General features: G+C 40.0%; 1 protein-coding gene across 1 annotated transcript in view; it reads right to left on the bottom strand.

Annotated features, from left to right (window-relative positions):
* Positions 1 to 19,608, bottom strand: part of LOC126156192 (cytochrome P450 9e2-like) — an 80,855-nt gene that overhangs the window by 8,885 nt on the left and 52,362 nt on the right. Inside the window, exons 4-6 of the mRNA XM_049916284.1 lie at positions 7,149 to 7,357; positions 6,858 to 7,050; positions 5,899 to 6,120 (exon numbers count right to left, since the gene is read on the bottom strand). Coding sequence (XP_049772241.1) covers positions 5,899 to 6,120; positions 6,858 to 7,050; positions 7,149 to 7,357 — 624 coding nt within the window. The remainder of the gene's footprint in view (positions 1 to 5,898; positions 6,121 to 6,857; positions 7,051 to 7,148; positions 7,358 to 19,608) is intronic.

Here is a 19,608-nt window from a genome sequence, read left to right as displayed (position 1 = left end):
ATATGCTCCCTAAACCGTCGAACTTTTTGCGACGACTGCACTGATGAAGTGGGCTCCTTTTACAGGCTTCCGAGCATGCAAACCAGTCTAATTTAATCGCCGTGAAATGGTTCTGGCAGAGATTCTTGCTCCCATTGAGCTCGTAAAGTATGTAGTGATATGCCTAGGAGTGTAGTGTCTATTCCTTTCCGCGACTAGAGCTACGTATCAATCCGCTTTTGATGTGGTGGTTCGTCTACGACCGCCGACATGCTTTCGCATAGCATTTCCACTTTCAGTGGCCTTTTTTATTGGCGAGATGACATTTTTGGACACACCCATTACTGAGGCCACGGTAGTGACACATTCACCAACTTCGAGCCGTCCAACTCCTCGTCCATGACCGTAAGCACTCAAATTATGTCTTGCTGTATCATTAATCGGTTCCACAATGATCTTCGTCAAACACGGTACTGCATGAATTGTCGAATGCATACAGAGTGTTCGTACACAGGCGTTGCTGCAGTTAACACGTGCCGCCCCCTGCATTTCCTTTTACTGTGGTTGGTCAGGTGTTCCGTACTAATTGTTGGTTGTTCCATGGCAATAAACAGTTGTTCCTTAGTAAGTGTCATCGTTCTTTACCAATTGTCAAGGATGTATATGCTGAATCTGTACTTCTGACAAACATTTCTTTTTGATTTCTTCACTTTTTCTTTCAATCATTTCCGTTTAGATGCCACCCACTTCCTATTAATTTCATTCCTAAGAGACTTATTCTGCTGTATTCCTTTCTTTTGATGAACATTTTTGTGCATCCTTCTTTCGTCGATCAATTACCCTGCTTGTGCCTCAATTGTTTCTCCGACTTACGCGTTGGTTCTTTTTAGGAATATCCATTCCTCATCAGCTTAATTGCCTAGTGTGGTTTCACTGTCGCAGCATCGGACCAGGGAGAACTTCAGTCGCACATCATCATTACCCAGTATTCAGGTGTACTGCTTCTTTCGAATAGATTCTTCTTAACGACAGTTTTAAACTTTCGCATACTCTTTGTCATTACTAAATTGTCGTCTGAGGTCGTCGCCGAAAACCGGACCCAGAATTTTCCCGTTAGCAGCCAGCGGTGTTGTCTACTGTAACACGCTGTCTACTGTAACACGGATGTTGTGGTATACGACCGATAAAGTAACAACTTGAAATAAGGATTTCGATACGTGTGGTGTCTACAGTCTGTATTCTGGACGTCTCATACAGACAGTAATTCCTCGTTTCTCTCACACTACCACCATTTACTGAGCGTTGAATAAAAGTCTTGCACTTGGTCAAAAACCCGTACCGCAATTTGGGATGTGCCCTGTCTGCCATAAAAGATTTTATTTGTTGTCAGATAGGGCACTACGTATGAATCAGCAACTTGCTCAGATGTTTAAGGGCTGTGAATAGCACAGAGAAGTAGAGACAGTTACTTAGTTTACTGTAAATGCGGCATTGGCCTTATCGATCATGAGCCTATTTCTATTCCCTTCTGTCGAGTGCGTTGGTTGTCCATTCTGAACTGACGTTCATCGTTGCTGTGCCATCTCGAATACTGTTTCGCCATCTAAGTCTGGGTCTTCGTGATTCTCCCGTTTATCTATTCACATCAAAAAAAGTTTTACATCACCCCAGTTCCCAAAACTCCTAAAGATAGACTTTGACTGTGGATACTGTATCACAGATACAGTCCCATTGACTGTTCAGAGGTGTCACTAAATCCGCTCAAAGGTGAAACAACCATGCATGAGCAGCGCGAGGTCGTCTTTGCAACTACGACACCACGCAGCGCGGTTCAGATGGGCCCAACAACATGCCGAGTGCACCGCTCAGGATTGGCATCACGTTCTCTTCGCCGATGAGTATCGTGTATGCCTTTAACCAGACAATCGTCGGAGACGTGTCTGGAGGCAACCTGGTCAGGGTTAACGCCTTAGACACACTGTCCAGCGAGTGCAGCAAGGTGGAGGTTACCTGCTGTTTTGAGGTGGCATTATGTGGGGCCGACGTACGCCGCTGGTGGTCATGGAAGGCGCCGTAACGGCTGTACGATACGTGAATGCCATCCTATGGCCGATAGTGCAACCATATCGGCAGCATATTGGCGAGGCATTCGTCTTCAAACCAGGTCAACCTTCGCTTCTTTAGCACTTCTACGATATTACGGTGCTTGTTCAACTACCGCAGTTGTTCTTTCTATCTTATTCTCCGTCCCATGTTATTTTCGTCGAATACAAGCTGATTTTTTAAAAATGTTTTCGTTTTGGATATTAATAGTCTTTGTTCATCTCAGTTTCATTTTCTTCTTGTCTCAGTTTACAAGACGGGGCCTGTAGGAGATTTTTAAATATTTTTTTGTCTGACGTCAGTTATGATCAGTAGCCTTATAATTTCTCATGTAGCCTGGGGTAGCATCTTGCATGAAATGGGAATATGGCGACTTAGATGCGAGTCAGAAGCAGTTCCTTACTTTTTTTCTTGAAACCTATGGAATGTTCGCCGGCTGCTTTTAAACCTAGCCGGTGGGTACGAATTTCAACTGCAGAGGTGTAACTTCGCGCCTACTTAAAAATGAATCAAGCAATCAAAATCAAGCCTCCGAGAAAATTCTGTAAGTTTTTTCTGTTAAGAAAGGACTTTAGTACAGTTTCTGGCGTGCTCTTCCTGAACCGTGACTGGGCGAGCAACTGACGCTGTTGTGTGTTGGCCTCTAGCCCCCACCCCCCCACCCCGCCCCCCTCCATAACATGTACAAGCGGAACGTTGCGTCAGGGAAGAAACGAACAAGAGATTCTGTGGTCACTCTTCTCAGAGTATCTGGAGAGTACGGACATTATGTTGTAGGGAGGAGACGTAACTTTAAGCCGGGTTTTGTCTCTTGAGTCAGCTCTCAGTAAACCCTGTTGGTGTCAGCACCTTTAGCAATAGGTTGTGAATGACGATTGTTAATTTATATTTTGCCGTGTAAAATTTGCTTTCACGTGTGAAACTCAACACGATGTAGAGACTTGCACCCACTCATTTGGACGCCCCTATCGTCTCTCGTAGTCAATCTTGTAATTAGTTAGCAGCTACTATCACCAGAGAGATTATACGCCCTCCACCTGTTTATCAATTTTATCGTCCGTATTCTACAAATCCTTCTAGAAACCGACGTGCCCGCCAGTCACAATTTTCTCTTATTATCTTTCACTGTGCAACTAGGCCTTCATAACGGATGCTTGAGTTGTAATCCTCCCGTACGTACATCTTGATCGTCACCCAAATTGTCATTATCCTCTCACCACATGTGAAACCTCGCGACCTAGTCACCTACGTTTGGTGATAAGATTGCTGATTATAACTACGAAGGCTTCCGCGGCCAGTGTTATAATGATTAAGATTCTTCTGGGTGTTGTACCGCTTCGTCGAATAAAATACTTTAATTACAAACTTAAAACCGGCGTTTCGACTGCATTACAACGCCCTTCCTCAGGGCAAGACTGGTTTTTCTGGAGGAAAGGTGGCTCTGTTTATTGCAGGCGGTCGGTGTCAGTATGACTTGTATTTGAAACTTTAATGGGTCGAGTGTATAATAGGCTAGTCGTGACGGAAGGGGTAGCGTAGGAAAGAAGCTACTTACTGGCCAGCCTGCTTGTCAGTGATTGGCGACAGTCTGCAAATCAGTGCCTGGCTTCTGGCGAGCCCGTTTTCTTCATAGTGTGCGCGTAAATGCCCTGACAGTTCGCCTGTAGCTGTTTCTGTAGGCTGTCCCGATGCATGACTTCAGATTTTCCTATTTGCATCCAGATATTCTGTCTTCTCTCCATTAAAACGTAGTATAGTTTTTTCAGCCATTTTTTATTCTTTTGATTAATTATGTTTTGGAACTACTAATTAATGCTATAACATCTACATTGGCAAGTGTAATAATGCTTACATCCCGCAGTTGGGTCCATTAGGGTTACTTTCAATAGATTATCCATCGATCTTCTGTTAGACGAGGTTAATGTAAGTGAAATGGCGATCCCTTGTCTCAGCCCAGTGTAGACTTTGAAGAGCCTCAATAAATCTGAAGAAGGGCATGATTCCAACAAGCCTTATTTAAATTACTGTATTTGCACCACTAGTTTCAGACACTTTTCGTTTTCAAATGCATCTACATGTGCAGATACGGACACATCGTTATCAGTTCGTCAAAAACTCGCGCGTCATGCAGATCTGTTCTCAGCACGGTCGTCAACGACCATCTGATCAAATCACACTCTACGCACTTCTGTGTGTGATTTGTAGTGAAAATTACAAGAAGATGGCCGTTGACGACCGTGCTGTGCACAGATATGCATGGCATGAGGTTTTGTTTAACGAACTGATAACGATGTGTCCATGTCTGTTACTGTAGATGCACCTGAAAATGGGACAGTGTCGGAAACTAGCAGTTAAAGTAATTTAAAACACAGTCTGAAAGAATCATGCAGTTTTTCATCATCATCATCGTCATCGCCGTCGTCGTCGTCGTCGTCAGCATCATCTTCTTCATCTTATACTGCTACTTACTCGTCTTCCTCCTAAAGCCTATTTCCTTCGCTACTCCAGAGTCTACCCGAGCGGTTGTCCATCCATCTTTTCCTTGAGCGTCCAGTATTTCCTTTACCTATTAGTGATTTATTTCTTACCATTTTCACAATCTTCCGTTTATCCGTGCCATCTGTTCGTTCCATTCATGATTTCTGTTATGTACCCACTCATTAAAGGGGCCCAATTTACGTTCTTTTCTAATGCTTTCTCTTCTCTCTCTGTTTCTCAGAGCCTTCCCTGTAATCCTTCGAAGAATGTTCATTTCTGTGGTTTCCAAAAGTCTTTGTTGATGTTTCAGGTCTTGTCTCAGCTGTGTATGCCATAACTGTCTAACTATTGTTTTATTTATTCCTGCCTTTACATCTTTCCATATATGCTTACCTTTCCAATTTATATATTTAAGAGCCGGCCGAGCGGTTCTAGGCGCTTCAGTCCGGAACCGCGCTGCTGCTACGGTCGCAGATTCGAATCCTGCCTCGGGCATGGTTTTGTGTGATGTCTTTAGTTTGGATAGGTTTAAGTAGTTCTAAGTCTAGGGGACTGATGACCTCAGATGTTAAGTCCCCTAGTGCTTAGAGCCATTTGAACCATTTTTATATATTTAAGCACTCTGGCACTATTTTTGCTTTTGTTACTTGTTCTCTAACTTCCTTCACGACATTTCCACTGTCGCTGGACAGTCTCTTTCTTCCATTAGCCTATTGTGCCAGGCGGCAGCTTTGAAGGTCTGAGCTGACGAGAGAAAAAGAAAGACTCCCTCGGGCCCGAAAACCTAATGCCATTGTGGTCGAGAACATAAGAATTGACCAAGAGAGTCCGGCAGGAGAGGCAACAGGAGGGGCTTGACGCCAGTAATTTCAAGTACCGTCGTCAAACTCAGCTCACGGACCTACGGTCGCTGAGGCGTGTATTCCCTTAGTTGTTTTTCACATTTTTTTGAAATTTTCAGTTTCCCCTACCGGTGTCTGTATATGACATAAAGTTTTCTCTCTACCAATTTCAACGAATCTGCTTAATTTTGAGGATATTTGAAATTTACAAATCGTGCTTAGGCGTGTCTGACGATGTATGCTATCACAGGCCTTTTGAAATCTAGAAACATAGGAACATCTGCATTGTAACTTTCCTCCCCGTGAATAAAAGATCCAGTGTGGATTTTTTTCTCTGGAAAACGTACTGTTAGTCATCAATTAGTTATTCAGTTAAGTGGAATAGCCTGTTTAACATACAAATAAAAGATCTAAAGATATCAGGAAACAAAAATAAGAAATAACGTTCAGAAACGACCGGCTGCAATTACACGGCTTCGGTGTCATCCCGACTTACCGGAGATGACCATGTCGAGGTACTGGCAGCCCATGACCTGCTCGTAGCTGGGCTGCCCCCCACTCTTCTCCATCAGCTCGTCCACCTCCCTCTGCAGCCGCCTCTGGACGTCCTGGTGTGTGGCCAGCAGGTAGCTGCAGAAGGTCAGTGCAGTGGACACGGTGTCGAAGCCGGCGATGAAGAATATCATCGCCTGGGCCGCTATGTCCTCGTCCGTGAGATCTGCCGCAATGAGAGGAACACTGTGGGCCAAGTAAGGAAAAAAAATGCTCTAATAAAGATTCCGTTCTTTATTTATAGCTCTCTCTGGTGACCACATTGCAAAAATAATGAAAGTGAGGTCCCCTCTTATCGTAGAATGCCATTCTTTTTATCATCTATACGTGTTTCGGGACTTATGGGACAAAAAATGATTCTTTATTTAAGTTTAAAAGAATACAAGTAAATTAGAAAAACAGAAGTTACGTCTTCGCGTTTGCTATTGTCGTCTTCTTATTTCGAGAAGATATTATGTGTTGTTCAAGCCCTGTTCAAGTTTACTCGGGCCTCAGAAAGTCTTTTGTTTATAATGGTGTTTTCGATTTAGTTAAACTGGTCTTTGCATGGTAAATAAGTTCATAAAAGTACTGAGCCCCACGTCTGTACAACAGCCAGTCTCAACTCTAATCCACGTAAATCCGACACTAAATCTTTTAAGATTCTATGGAAAGACCCACATCACGACAAAAGACTCTCTCGCTTAAAATTTTTGTGATGTGGACCCCAGGCCGCACCCTAGAAAGCTGTGCATAAATCAGGCCCTGCACTGAATGCATGTAGAACTATACTGTGCAAACCAATGCGACGTGCACGGCAGGGGGCGCGCCTCGCCGTATACGGCTAATCAGTGTAAACTCGCAGAAAGTTTCTCCTGACCAGTGCTGTTCTTAACGTAACGCTTCCTCCTGCCGGCTACTTACACCTGCGTTTGCCCTCGGCGGTGCCGTTCTTCTGCCCGTCCTCAGGTGCCAACTCGCCACGGCGCGCCTGCATGAGCAGGTGGATCATGTCGTGGCGGATGATTCCTTGCTTCTCTCGAGTCTGAATTGTCTCTACCACCAAAGACTTGAAGAAACTCACCGCCTTCTGACTGAAGAAGGGAATACCCAGCATCTGAAGTTCATAAAGTAAATGAAATCATTCTTTTGTTACACTGTAACTAAAGTGCCTCTACATGCCTGCGTAGTTTACAAACGGTGCATATTACGAACCTCCATCATCCTTGCAGATATAAAATAGCCGAAACTGACGAATGGGCTGATATTGGACAGATCTCGGCCCGTGATGAAGAACTCGTTGTCAGGTTCGGACAATGAGTCCACTTTGACACCAAACGCTGTAGTCGCAATCACGTCGTTAGTGACGCGTCTGAAGAAGTCCCTCAGCTCTAGTGTTAGGACCTTCTCCTTCTGGGAACAAACTGCACCAGAAAGAGCAATAATTACACAGAAATAATTCTTACGAGTTGAAATCATAAAAATTCTTGTCAATAGTAATAAAGAAACAAAAATAAAAAAAATCCAATCGCGAATGATTAATGTGTAAGTAGGCTGTTTAGGTTTCTGTGTTGGTAACGCCATGTAGCGCTCTGCATTAAAATCACTGGCTGTGCTGTGTGCAGTCTGTGGCTGGTTGGCATTGTTGGAATGTTCGCCATTGTAGTGTTGGGCAGTTGGATGTTAACAGTGCGTAGCGTTGCGCAGTTGGAGGTGAGCCGCCAGCAGTGGTGGATGTGAGGAGAGAAATGGCGGAATTTTGAGAGCGGATGATCTGGACGTGTGTCCATCAGAGACAGTAAATTTATAAGACTGGACGTCATGAACTGCTTTTGAACACTATTAAGGTAAATACATTGTTTGTCCTCTATCAAAATCTTTCATTTGCTAACTATGCCTATCAGTAGTTAGTGCCTTCAGTAGTTTGAATCTTTTATTTAGCTGGCAGTAGTGGCGCTAGCTGTATTGCAGTAGTACGAGTAACGAAGATTTTTGTGAGGTAAGTGATTTGTGAAAGGTATAGGTTAATGTTAGTCAGGGCCATTCTTTTGTAGAGATTATTGAAAGTCAGATTGCGTTCTGCTAAAAATATTGTGTGTCAGTTTAGTGTTGATCAGAATAGGTAAAGAGTGAAATGTCTGAGTATGCTCAGTTCTGCTCAGCTGTTTGAAAATCAAATAATGTAAGAGGTTTATCAGCACAGTACTTCACTAATTTTTCTAAGGGTATGTTTCATATGGCGACCTTACCAGGATACCTCACTGGAATCTTCTGATTTTTTCTTGTAGTTTCTGTAATTAGTGTAGCCATTGTTTATTGCTAGCGCATAAGTATAGAGAGAATTTCCTTTGTAGTTGTAGTTTTTCATTGTTGTACAGTAAAGCAGTTGTGGCATGCATGTACATTTGCACCAAGTATTTCGCAGCTGCGCTTGCAATTAACGAGATATTATTTTCAATGCTATGTTAATGTGTTTTCTTATTTTGCTCTTCAAATTGTGCTTTTCTGTGTTGTCATGTGAAATATTGTGACAATAATGGCGTGTGAAAAACGTAATACTAGGCTCCAAAGTAAACTGAGAAATGACAGTGAAGACGAAAGCAGTGTGTTAGCGCCACCGTGTAATGAATTAACTAATGTTCAAAGTAGTAATTTGGAATTGTGAATAGGGAAATGGAGTGGGCTGCAAATAATAGTGTAGACAGTGAAACAATTAGTGAACAGGGAAGCATTATCGATCGATCGGTCGGCAACAGCTCGCCTCAGGAATCCGAAATGACAGGACACAATCTCGCAAATACTGTAGATTCAGTTTTTGGGTCCTCACCGTTTTCTCAAATAAGTCAAGACACATTTTCTGCTTGTCAAGATGTGAATGTTGCTGGTGCAAATTCACTGCCGAAAAGCACTGAGTAACATGTTTCATACACCAGTGCATTGTTATTATAATTAATACAACAAATGGGACAAAAGCTTCAAAAGTTAGAGATGATGGAACAAAATCAGAGTCAAACATAGCAAAAGCTTCAAAAGTTAGACACAATGGAACGAAATCTTCGAAAGTTAGACACAATGGAACAAAATCTTCAAAAGTTAGACACAATGGAACAAAATCTTCAAAAGTTAGACACCACACTTGAACAAACACGTGAATATTTAACTACTGAGTTACATAACATCGAATCGAAATGTCAAAAAGTCTGTAATGACGTAAAAACACAAATTTGTGAGCATTTTCAACCTATTTTCTCGCTGCATGAAAATGCATTACAGAATCACGAAGCAGCCATAAAAGAACTGCTAACTATTATTCATGAAAATCATGAGGTTAAACTACTTGCAAAAATTCAGGAAAACTTAAAGGACACAGTAGATACTCTGAAAATTGGTTCAGAAAGACACATGGAGGAAATTAGTTCATTATCAGAGAAAGTAGTCGAACTTTCGGATCAGCTAAATAATTTATCTACGAAGGTAGATGATAATCTGAATGACACAAGACCGGTAGTCTTTGATGATACAGAAGAGTACGAACAAATTAGGAATTTCAAACAAAATCAGAATCAAATTAATACGCAACACCAAAGAGAAATCCGGGAAGTACAAGATCAGTTGACACAGGTAATACAAGAATTACATATTTCAGAGGACACTCGCGATCCAATACGGGAAGAGGGGCATAGAAATACGGAACTGCCACAAAATAATAACACAGGGCACTTCGGAAATTATGAAAGAATTTGGTAAGGTACACCGAATTTTGAGATGGAACCGCGGAAACGACGTAACAATGACCGACTTGCGACTCGCTAACATGATTGTAACTATAAGCTGTTTATTACTACACGTAAATTCAAAACATTTAAGAATTCCAGCAACGACATTCATCCACAAGCGAGACTTCATTAATTCTCTCATTGTTTTCCTCCCAACTGGTCATTAGAGCACAGATTAGAATTGATATGTGGCTATTTAGAGACTGAACCAGCTGTAAGAATGCGATCGGTCATTCATGATTGTCACAGTGAAGGAGAATTTTATCATGCCTTCCTCTCAGCATATTGGTCTCAAGCTACACAAGACCGAGTAATACATAGCATCATAATGATGAAACATTTCGAACAATCTGAATTTTCCAGTCTTGTGAAATATTTTGAAGACATGTTGCACAAGAATCAGTACCTGTCAAACCCATACAGCCCCTCAGAACTCATCCGCATTTGCTTAATCAATTTGCCTGAACATTTACGACATATTATTTTGGCAGGACGTTGCAAAGACGACATTGAAGTTTTTCAGGGACTGTTACAAGAACTGGAAATTGACACTGACAATCGCGGGACACGAAAACAGGAACACAACAATTACAGGTCATATCCGTCACAATTCCGCGATGAAAGAAATAATAACTGGACACGACAAGGCTATTTTTACAACGTAAATCGTGACCTAAAGAGACACAACCCGTATGACAACCGTTGGCAGAGTAGTAATAATTACAGGGAAAGGTCACCTCTCCGCGGTAATGACTATCACAGAGACAATCAGAGAAACAGTCAATATGGGAACCAAAATAATTATTGTCAAGAGAGAGACAGAATAACGTCAGACGCAACAGTTATGGTTACGATTCCGGGAGAAATTCTTCACCACATAACCGACAAAAAAGAAACTATGTAAACTACCGGCAAAACGACAGCCCTGAATTTCATCAGAACTGGCGGGATTCAAACAGGGCAGGGCCCTCTTGACAAGGTGAATTTGTAGAAGTTAGATCTCCAAATCCCAATAACGACGCGTGTAAACAAAGAGACAATAGGCAATGCCTCACACTGCTGACAGCCACAAAACGTACTTATGAAACTGACGACGTAGCTGCCGTGGCTAGTAATTACGTATAAATGGAAGACATTAGGGACATCTTACTCCAGGAACACGACGTAAACCATAACAACATTGCATATCCTGTGATTCACATTACAGTACATGACGTAAAATTTGTGGCAGTACTTGACTCTGGCAGTCCCATTTCAGTAATTAGCGAAACAGCCTTTAGCAAATGCAACAAATCGAACGATTGCCCCACACTTCCGTTACGTAAGATTAAATCACAAGGTGCAATTGTTGGAAAAAGTGTAGATGTATGCCAACAAACCAACTTGAATTCTTTTGTAAAAGCCACAGATTCTCTATGAACTTTCTTATTGTTCCATTATTGTCGACGAAAATTATATTGGGAGTAGACTTGTTGAATGAATACAGAGCAATCTTAAACTTTCACAATGCTGAAATAAGTTTAGAGAAAGAAGGTAAGTCAATGGCTTTGAAATTTGGAGATTGTCTCTCAAACCATGACGAGGAAATTAATCAGTTTTACCTTCTGTTAGACAACAGTTCGGAATTTTCGACGGAACTAGACACTAACAATCACTCTGCAAGTACTGACAGGGATGATATCGACGGCATATTTGATACTAATGAGTTAATTCAGAATAAAATTCAAACAATTGAGAACTGTAATGACACTGATAGGCAGGACCTTTTTGAGATTTTACAAATACATTCCACAGTTTTTTCTCACAAAACAGGAACAATCAAGAGATTTCAATACCAATTTCGTGTTCGTGAGCATACTAAATTTTGTGTTAGACCATATGTAATTCCAGCACATTATAGGGACCGTGTTAGAACAGAAATACAATCTATGCTTGAGGATGGCATTATTGAGCCTGCAGTAGGCTCATACAACAATCCATTACATGTTGTTGAGAAGAAAAATGGATCGATCAGGCTTGTCTTAGAATCGAGACAAATCAATACTATCATCATTCATGAAACAGACAGCCCGCAAACGATGGAAGAACTTCTTCAAAATTTTAATGGTGTAAAAGTGTTGTCTTCTATTGATCTTCAGATCCAGCTTTTATCAGATCGAACTTCATCCAGAATGTAGAAAATACACAGCTTTTCTTTGTTTCGGCGTTTGTTATCAATTTCGGAAACTTCCTTTTGGTTTGAACATTTATTCGGCAGTGTTCATTCGCGGGCTAAATTCCATATTACCTGATTTCTTAAAACGTCACATCACCTTATATGTGGATGATATTCTAATAGCAGAAGCCTCATGGGAACAACATAATCGCATCCTCAACAGTTTGTTACGTATTTATGCAGAATCTGGAATTACAGTTAACTTCGAAAATTCTGAATTCAGTAGGTCAAAGGTGAGGTTTTTGGGACATATTATTTCTTCTGTAGGCATTCAGCCGGAGCCTGAAAAGTTAGAAGCAATCAGAGCCATTCCAGTTCCATCCACAAAAAAACAAGTCCGCAGTTTTATAGGTTTCATAAATTTTTACCGTCGTTTTCTGAATATGCAAATTCTAGTTGCACCAAAACTTTGTTCCCTCACTGGAAAAAATACTATTTGGAACTGGAACGAACAAGCACAGTTGGAATTCCATTCTTTGAAAGAATCGCTACTTAACGTGCCAATACTAGCTCATCCAGATCTGTCACAAGATTTCTGCCTTAGCACGGATTCTTCTAAAGTCGGTCTTGGTGTCCATTTATTTCAAAAAGCCATATAAAATGACACTACTGTTCAGAAAACCATTGCTTTTGCTAGCTGAGTGTTAACAAAATCTGAAAAAAATTATTCCGTTACTGAACTAGAAGCTTCAGCTATCGTTTGGGCATTTAACAAATTCCGTTTCTTTCTTTCTGGTAAGCACGTAAAATTATACAGTGATCATGATGCATTACAATTTCTTATGTCTTCAAAATTAAATCATGACAGATTAAAACGTTGGGCATTGTTTCTGCAAGAATTCCACTTCACAATAGTCTATATTTCCAGCAAGGAGAACATTGTTGCGGACGCACTGTCACGCGCACCGGCTGGGCTTGAGAAAAGTAACACAGAAGGCAACCTCGAGAAAAATTTCAGTATTCTTTACATTCAGAAAGTCGCCTTTGAAAACTTCATCACCACATCTTTAAAGGACATTGCCCATGAACAAGATAAAGATCCGATTTGGAAAGACATCAAAAGTAAAAGGCATGAAAAGACACACACACAGATTCGGCGTTATTATCTGGTTAGAAACAACATACTCTTCAAACGCTGCACTATTGATGACAAGCTATGGGTACCTTGCATTCCAGACGATTTTGTTAATAAGCTCATTTGGTACATTCATTTCAGCTGCGCACATTTTGGTCCACGAAAATGTTATATTCTTTGAACGACTTGTTATTTTAACAATATGGAAAAGAGAATTCAAAGAGTCTTGTCAAAGAGTCTTTGTCAAAAGGCGAAACCATCTACTATCTCACATCGTGCTCCGTTGTTTCCTATCATTCCTTCTAAATTAAAAGAATTTGCTGCTGTTGATCTCTTGGGACTCCTTGTCAGAACATTGAATGGATTTTCGTACGTTCTAGTCGCTGTTGAACTTACTTCAAAATTTGTTTCTTTCACTCCGTTACGTAAAGCCACTGGATGGTCTGTATCCAACGCCTTTGTTAAAAATTTCTTATGTGAAGTTTGACACGTTAGTAAAGTCATTTGAGATAACGGACCACAATTCAAATCTGCTGTTTGGTCCCGCATGCTTCGGAACCATAAAATCAATCCTGTTTCTATTTCATTGTACTCACCACATTGTAGCCCATCTGAAAGAAATCAATAAGCTTTGCAGACTTTAGTGTCACAGAAAGCAACAGCATTGGGACAGATATTTACGCTTATTTCAAAACGTGCTGAATGAAATGCCTCATGACTCCACTGCTTTACCACCTACTCTTGTACAGAAGAATGAAGAACCACCGAACAGATTCAGAGAGCTTGTACCTTTCCCAAATACACGTAAACTTCGACACAAAGACATAATTGATTTGGCTATTAAAAATATAAAATCTGCAGGAGACAAAAGGAGAAAACTACACGGTAAAGCAATTGCAAAGAAATTATATGTTGGTCTGAAAGTTTTCATTAAAGCTCATTCATTGTCATATAAGAAGAAACACTTGAGTCACAAATTCTTTCTGATTTACAATGGACCTTACAGAATCCGATTTATACCACATGATAATTGCGTCGAAGTTGAAACTCTGCGTACTAGGAAGAGTAAAGGATTGCACCACATTTCACATGTAAAACCGTTTATTGGAAGATAATTTGCTTTTTAACTTAGTCTTTGCCATAAAATTTTTCACTTCACGCTACTAGTACGCTTTGTCACACTTAGAAACTGTTATCATGCAAAAATGTTTTGAAGTTAACTATCCAGTCAAGAACATAGGGAACATATTTGGACAGTTACTACCACTGCATTATGATAGTGAACAGAGGACACAGTGTTACTGTGTGTATGTATATTTTTGCTTGTTAGTTGCACGATTACATAACGAATATAAGACTTACATACTTTGAACATATACTGCTAATGAGATTCTAAAGCATCATTTTGGTCTACTTGAAAAGACATTCTTTATTTGAAGTACTTTCTGTGAGATTAAAGATGACTTAGTATTTGGTTTCTTTGACAGCTACATGATTATATCACGACAATACTAATGTGTGACACAATTTACATTGTCGCTTTTGTGCTGTATCTGCTTTATATCTGCACAGTTTTTCTGAATTCTTCTGGAAGGTAAAACATGTAAAACATGTTTTAGTAGTAACTTTTGTGCTATAGCTACAATGAGACAGCCTTTTTTGTAGCACAACAATATGTTACAGTGTAGTACTTTCTTGATCACGGTACTGTACGTAATAACTACGAAATCTATACGCATAGAATTTCGCTTTTGTTTATTACGAGGTAAGTGAATTGACTTTCACAGAACTTTGCTTGCGGACGACGATAATTACGACACTTGGCACATTTTTTACCCTTAAATAATGACAGAGATTATGTTACAACAAGACGCACAATTTAGCGCTGGAGTACACGTATTTGAGTGATTAATTTTGTACTTAAAACATTTATGTTTAAAGATTTTTGAATTACAAAGAAAGTTTTCGGTGATACATTTCATTCCATTGCTGTAATGTGTAACAACTGAGGGTATAATTACATTAATTCTCAGGAGGTACACGCTTACTTTGTGTACCATGTGTGTAGCAAGCACAAGGAGCCCTAGCTAATATGGTATTTGCTTATACAACTTTACACATCGCTACCATATTTCTCTAACACATAAATTACACAGCTATCTGATCATTTAACTGAGAGAGACAAACATTTTCTTTACTACATCATTGACAGATGTTTACGTAATTACACAGTTGGAAAACTTCAGACTTATGAAATTGTATATAGTCTGTACTGTGTGAACTGTTCATATTTTTTCAGAACCATTGTGATACTATGAGAGCTTTGAATGATGTGTTTGGTATGGGATCATGATTTCAAAGTATGATTGAGGAAGGTGACGCTATTGAAATGAGCAGAGAATTTTTTTAGTTTTTGGAATTATTGCAGAAAGCTACGACGTTTTTGAGATTTGGCTGAGTTTTTATGATTTTATTATTACAATGACAATGTGTATTATGCTGTTGAGGTATGTTTATGATCAATAAGGTGATGCTATACGAGGAATTTGATTATGCTATGTATTTATTATGATTAAATATTGAAATGTCTACTAATATGTATATGTGTAATAAAGTAAGGAATAATGAGTAGTGGTTAGGGACACTGGTTTGTGAAAAAGGGTGTTGGAAACCAAGAATCGTACTTTAAGAGTTATGAAAAGTGTGTATATGCGTGAATGTATCACAATGCTAGTGAAAATTTTTTGGACACTGTTAAATTTACAGGATTTAGTTTCTACACATTTGTAACGCAAATTCTCGACCTGTGAAATTTTTATATGAGGCTGTCACTGTAGCGGAAACTGCTGTCATAAATATTTCGGTAAGAAAGGTAAGTGACCTTGACGTAATGCATTTTGCGCGCCCAGCTGAGAGATAGTCGCCTGAAAAAAGAAAGCCATTAGGTGGAGAAAAAAAGAGGCCATTATCCTCGCTATTGACATTTCTTTGTAGAAAGCATAGCAAATACGACACGCTCAGACTTGAAAACATATGATTACACTGTGGAGCTCTTAATTTATGATATTTACTAAAATGCCTAATGAAATGATGAGAAACATATTACATCTTTTGTCTTTCTAGTTGAGAGATTATTTTTTGCCTTTGGAGACGTCATTTGCCTAGTGAAGACGTTTCATATGTTGCTTTATATATATATTTGCTCATTTCGTTTAATATCTAGTTTCTAGCTGCACTGCAGCATTGGTTAAAATAAAATTTAATAGATGTACTAATATAGATATTTTATGCCTACAGATCCAGTAAATAATAATTTTATGATCTACTTCCAAAAAAAAAAAAAAAAAAAAAAAAACGAGGGAGCACAAAAAGACACTTCCCTTAATAGGAATTGCATACATAATTTTTGTCAATGACTGGGTAACTTGTTTTGTAGAGTAACTTATCGTGATGCATCAGCCTAGTGTTAAGATATGACATAGGTATTAGACATGGCCATATTTACTGTAATATTTTCTCTGCTTGAGCTTTGTCATGATTAGATATAAGTTATTGCATTTGCTGCTGCTGTTTGCCAGGCATAGTGCTACTGAATTTCACTTTGTATTACTCTGTTAAGCCAGTTTCACTACTGATTTATTTATCTTGTTTGCTGCACATTGCCTTATATTAGTTGTAATATTGCATTTGCTTTGCTAATTTAGATTTACTGCTGCTAGCTTTGCCAATTTGCATTTTTTTCATTGCTGTTTGTATAATTGTTTTGTGCTGCTGCATTGCCTCGTCCCTTAGTTTATGCATCTGAGCTCAGTAGATTTAAGTTAGCTTAAGAGGGGGTAGACTATATAAGAGAATGAGTTGCGATGAACTGGAAGAAATGCATTGAGAAGTTATACGAAAAAAATTCAGAAAGCAGGTATAGATAGGACTTTTTGGAAATAATGAAGAACGAAGGGAGATCTCCAAGAAGTAAAGAAAGTTTTGTTTGCAAAATACTGCAGTAAAACAAGCCCTGTCCTTTCCTTTTATGTTATTCCGCTATGTGTTTGTGTACCCTTGTGTATTTGTGTTCTTCCTGTCTTTATGTGTTTATCTGATGAGAGTTATGTTGTAGAATTTTTCCAATAATATGTCATTTTCTTTGTAAAGATGTTTCACATTATTAATTCTGTTCTGTTTCAATTCTTATGTGTGAAATTAATGTTTCAAAAACTATTCTCATTATTTTATTTATTTACTGATGTCATAATTCCTGTAACACTGATGTATATGTCTTTTTCTATTCTTTTGAAAAGCCTGTATTAGTACAAATGTTACCTGTGTGTTATGTACTTTAATGATGTATATTTTACCTTTGTAAATATATTCTTATGTTGTAAATTTATAATTATATAGACACCAGTTCTTCAAATTAAGTTTCCTTTCACTGTACACGTTTCACATGTCATAGTATATGAACAATATGTGAAAAAAAGAGGACTGTTAGTGTTTGGACGTGTGTTAATAATTCAGCAAGGAACTGATTAACAGCAATGCTGGTTCTAAGGACAATTACAAAAACTTTGTGAGAGCGCAAGTGGTGGTTTATGGACTTGCTATATTCTCCGCAACACTCTTTGATGGTGATTGTGCACCTGCACAGTCGCAACAGATGGCTGCTGGCCTTCTCTACAAGGACTACAGTGGGTCTGCACCTTTGATGACCCACCAATACCATTATTTCTACAAGGACTGCAGTGGGTCTACACCTCTGGTGGCCCACCAATACCGTAATCTCTAACAGGACTACAGTGGGTCTGCTCTGTGATTACCTACCTAACAATATTCTTCAACTCTGACTGACTCTGCTGTGGATTTGCTCCGTTGTGGCCCATTACCTGTCTGCATGTCAAGAGTCAGCACTGTCTTTCTGTTGAAAGGACTACACTACTTCTTCAAGACTGCATGGAACCCACTACTTCTGTGTGCATTTTCTTTTACTACTCGGACTTTGAGAAAAACACTGCAATTTTACCATGATGAATGATCAGGACTGTCTTTTTGGACTGTGAGAAAACTTTAGCTCTTGACCAACATTGTATCAATAAGTGTGTGCATTTGATTTCTTTGTTATTGTAATTATGAAAATTTTTTTCAAATTTGTATTGGCCACTGCCCAAAACAATTTGTAAAATTTTTTGTGGGGAGCATGGGGGCTATGTAAGTAGGCTGTTTAGGTTTTTATGTTGGTAACGCCATGTATCGCTCTGTATGAAAATCACTGGGTGTGCTGTGTGCAGTCTGTGACTGGTTGGCATTGTAGTGTTGGGCAGTTGGATGTTAACAGCGCATAGCATTGCACAGTTGGAGGTGAGCCGCCAGCAGTGGTGGATGTGGGGAGAGAAATGGCGGAGTTTTGAGAGCAGATGATCTGGACGTGTGTCCATCAGAGACAGTAAATTTATAAGACTGGGTGTCATGAACTGCTACAACAGGGTGTTACAAAATGGTACGGCCAAACTTTCAGGAAACATTCCTTACACACAAAGAAAGAAAATATGTTATGTGGACTTCTGTCCGGAAACGCTTACTTTCCATGTTAGAGCTCATTTTATTACTTCTCTTCAAATCACATAAATCATGGAATGGAAACACACAGCAACAGAACGTGCCAGCGTGACTTCAAACACTTTGTTACAGGAAGTGTTCAAAATGTCCTCCATTAGCGAGGATACATGCATCCACCCTCCGTCGCATGGAATCCCTGATGCGCTGATGCAGCCCTGGAGAATGGCGTATTGTATCACAGCCGTCCACAATACGAGCACGACGAGTCTCTACATTTGGTAGCGGGGTTGCGTAGAAAAGAGCTTTCAAATGCCCCCATAAATGGAAGTCAAGAGGGTTGAGGTCAGGAGAGCGTGGATGCCATGGAATTGGTCCGCCTCTACCAATCCATTGGTCACCGAATCTGTTGTTGAGAAGGGTACGAACATTTGGACTGAAATATGCAGGAGCTCCATCGTGCATGAACCACATGTTGCGTCGTACTTGTAAAGGCACATGTTCTAGCAGCACAGGTAGAGTATCCCGTATGAAATCATGATAACGTGCTCCATTGAGCGTAGGTGGAAGAACATGGGGCCCAATCAAGACATCACCAACAATGCCTGCCCAAACGTTCACAGGAAATCTGTGTTGATGACGTGATTGCACAATTGCGTGCGGATTCTCGTCAGCGCACACATGTTGATTGTGAAAATTTACAATTTGATCACGTTGGAATGAAGCCTCATCTGTAAAGAGAACATTTGCACTGAAATGAGGATTGGCACATTGTTGGATGAACCATTCGCAGAAGTGTACCCATGGAGGCCGATCAGCTGCTGATAGTGCCTCCATACGCTGTACATGGTACGGAAACAACTGGTTCTCCTGTAGCACTCTCCATACAGTGACGTGGTCAACGTTACGTAGTACAGCAGCAACTTCTCTGATGCTGACATTAGGGTTATCGTCAACTGCACGAAGAATTGCCTCGTCCATTGCAGGTGTCCTCGTCGTTCTAGGTCTTCCCCGTCGCGAGTCATAGGCTGGAATGTTCCGTGCTCCCTAAGATGCTGATCAATT

The sequence above is a fragment of the Schistocerca cancellata genome, unplaced genomic scaffold, assembly GCF_023864275.1.
Source record: "Schistocerca cancellata isolate TAMUIC-IGC-003103 unplaced genomic scaffold, iqSchCanc2.1 HiC_scaffold_1103, whole genome shotgun sequence".
Lineage (NCBI taxonomy): Eukaryota > Metazoa > Arthropoda > Insecta > Orthoptera > Acrididae > Schistocerca > Schistocerca cancellata.
This window is presented reverse-complemented; position numbering and strand designations above follow the sequence as displayed.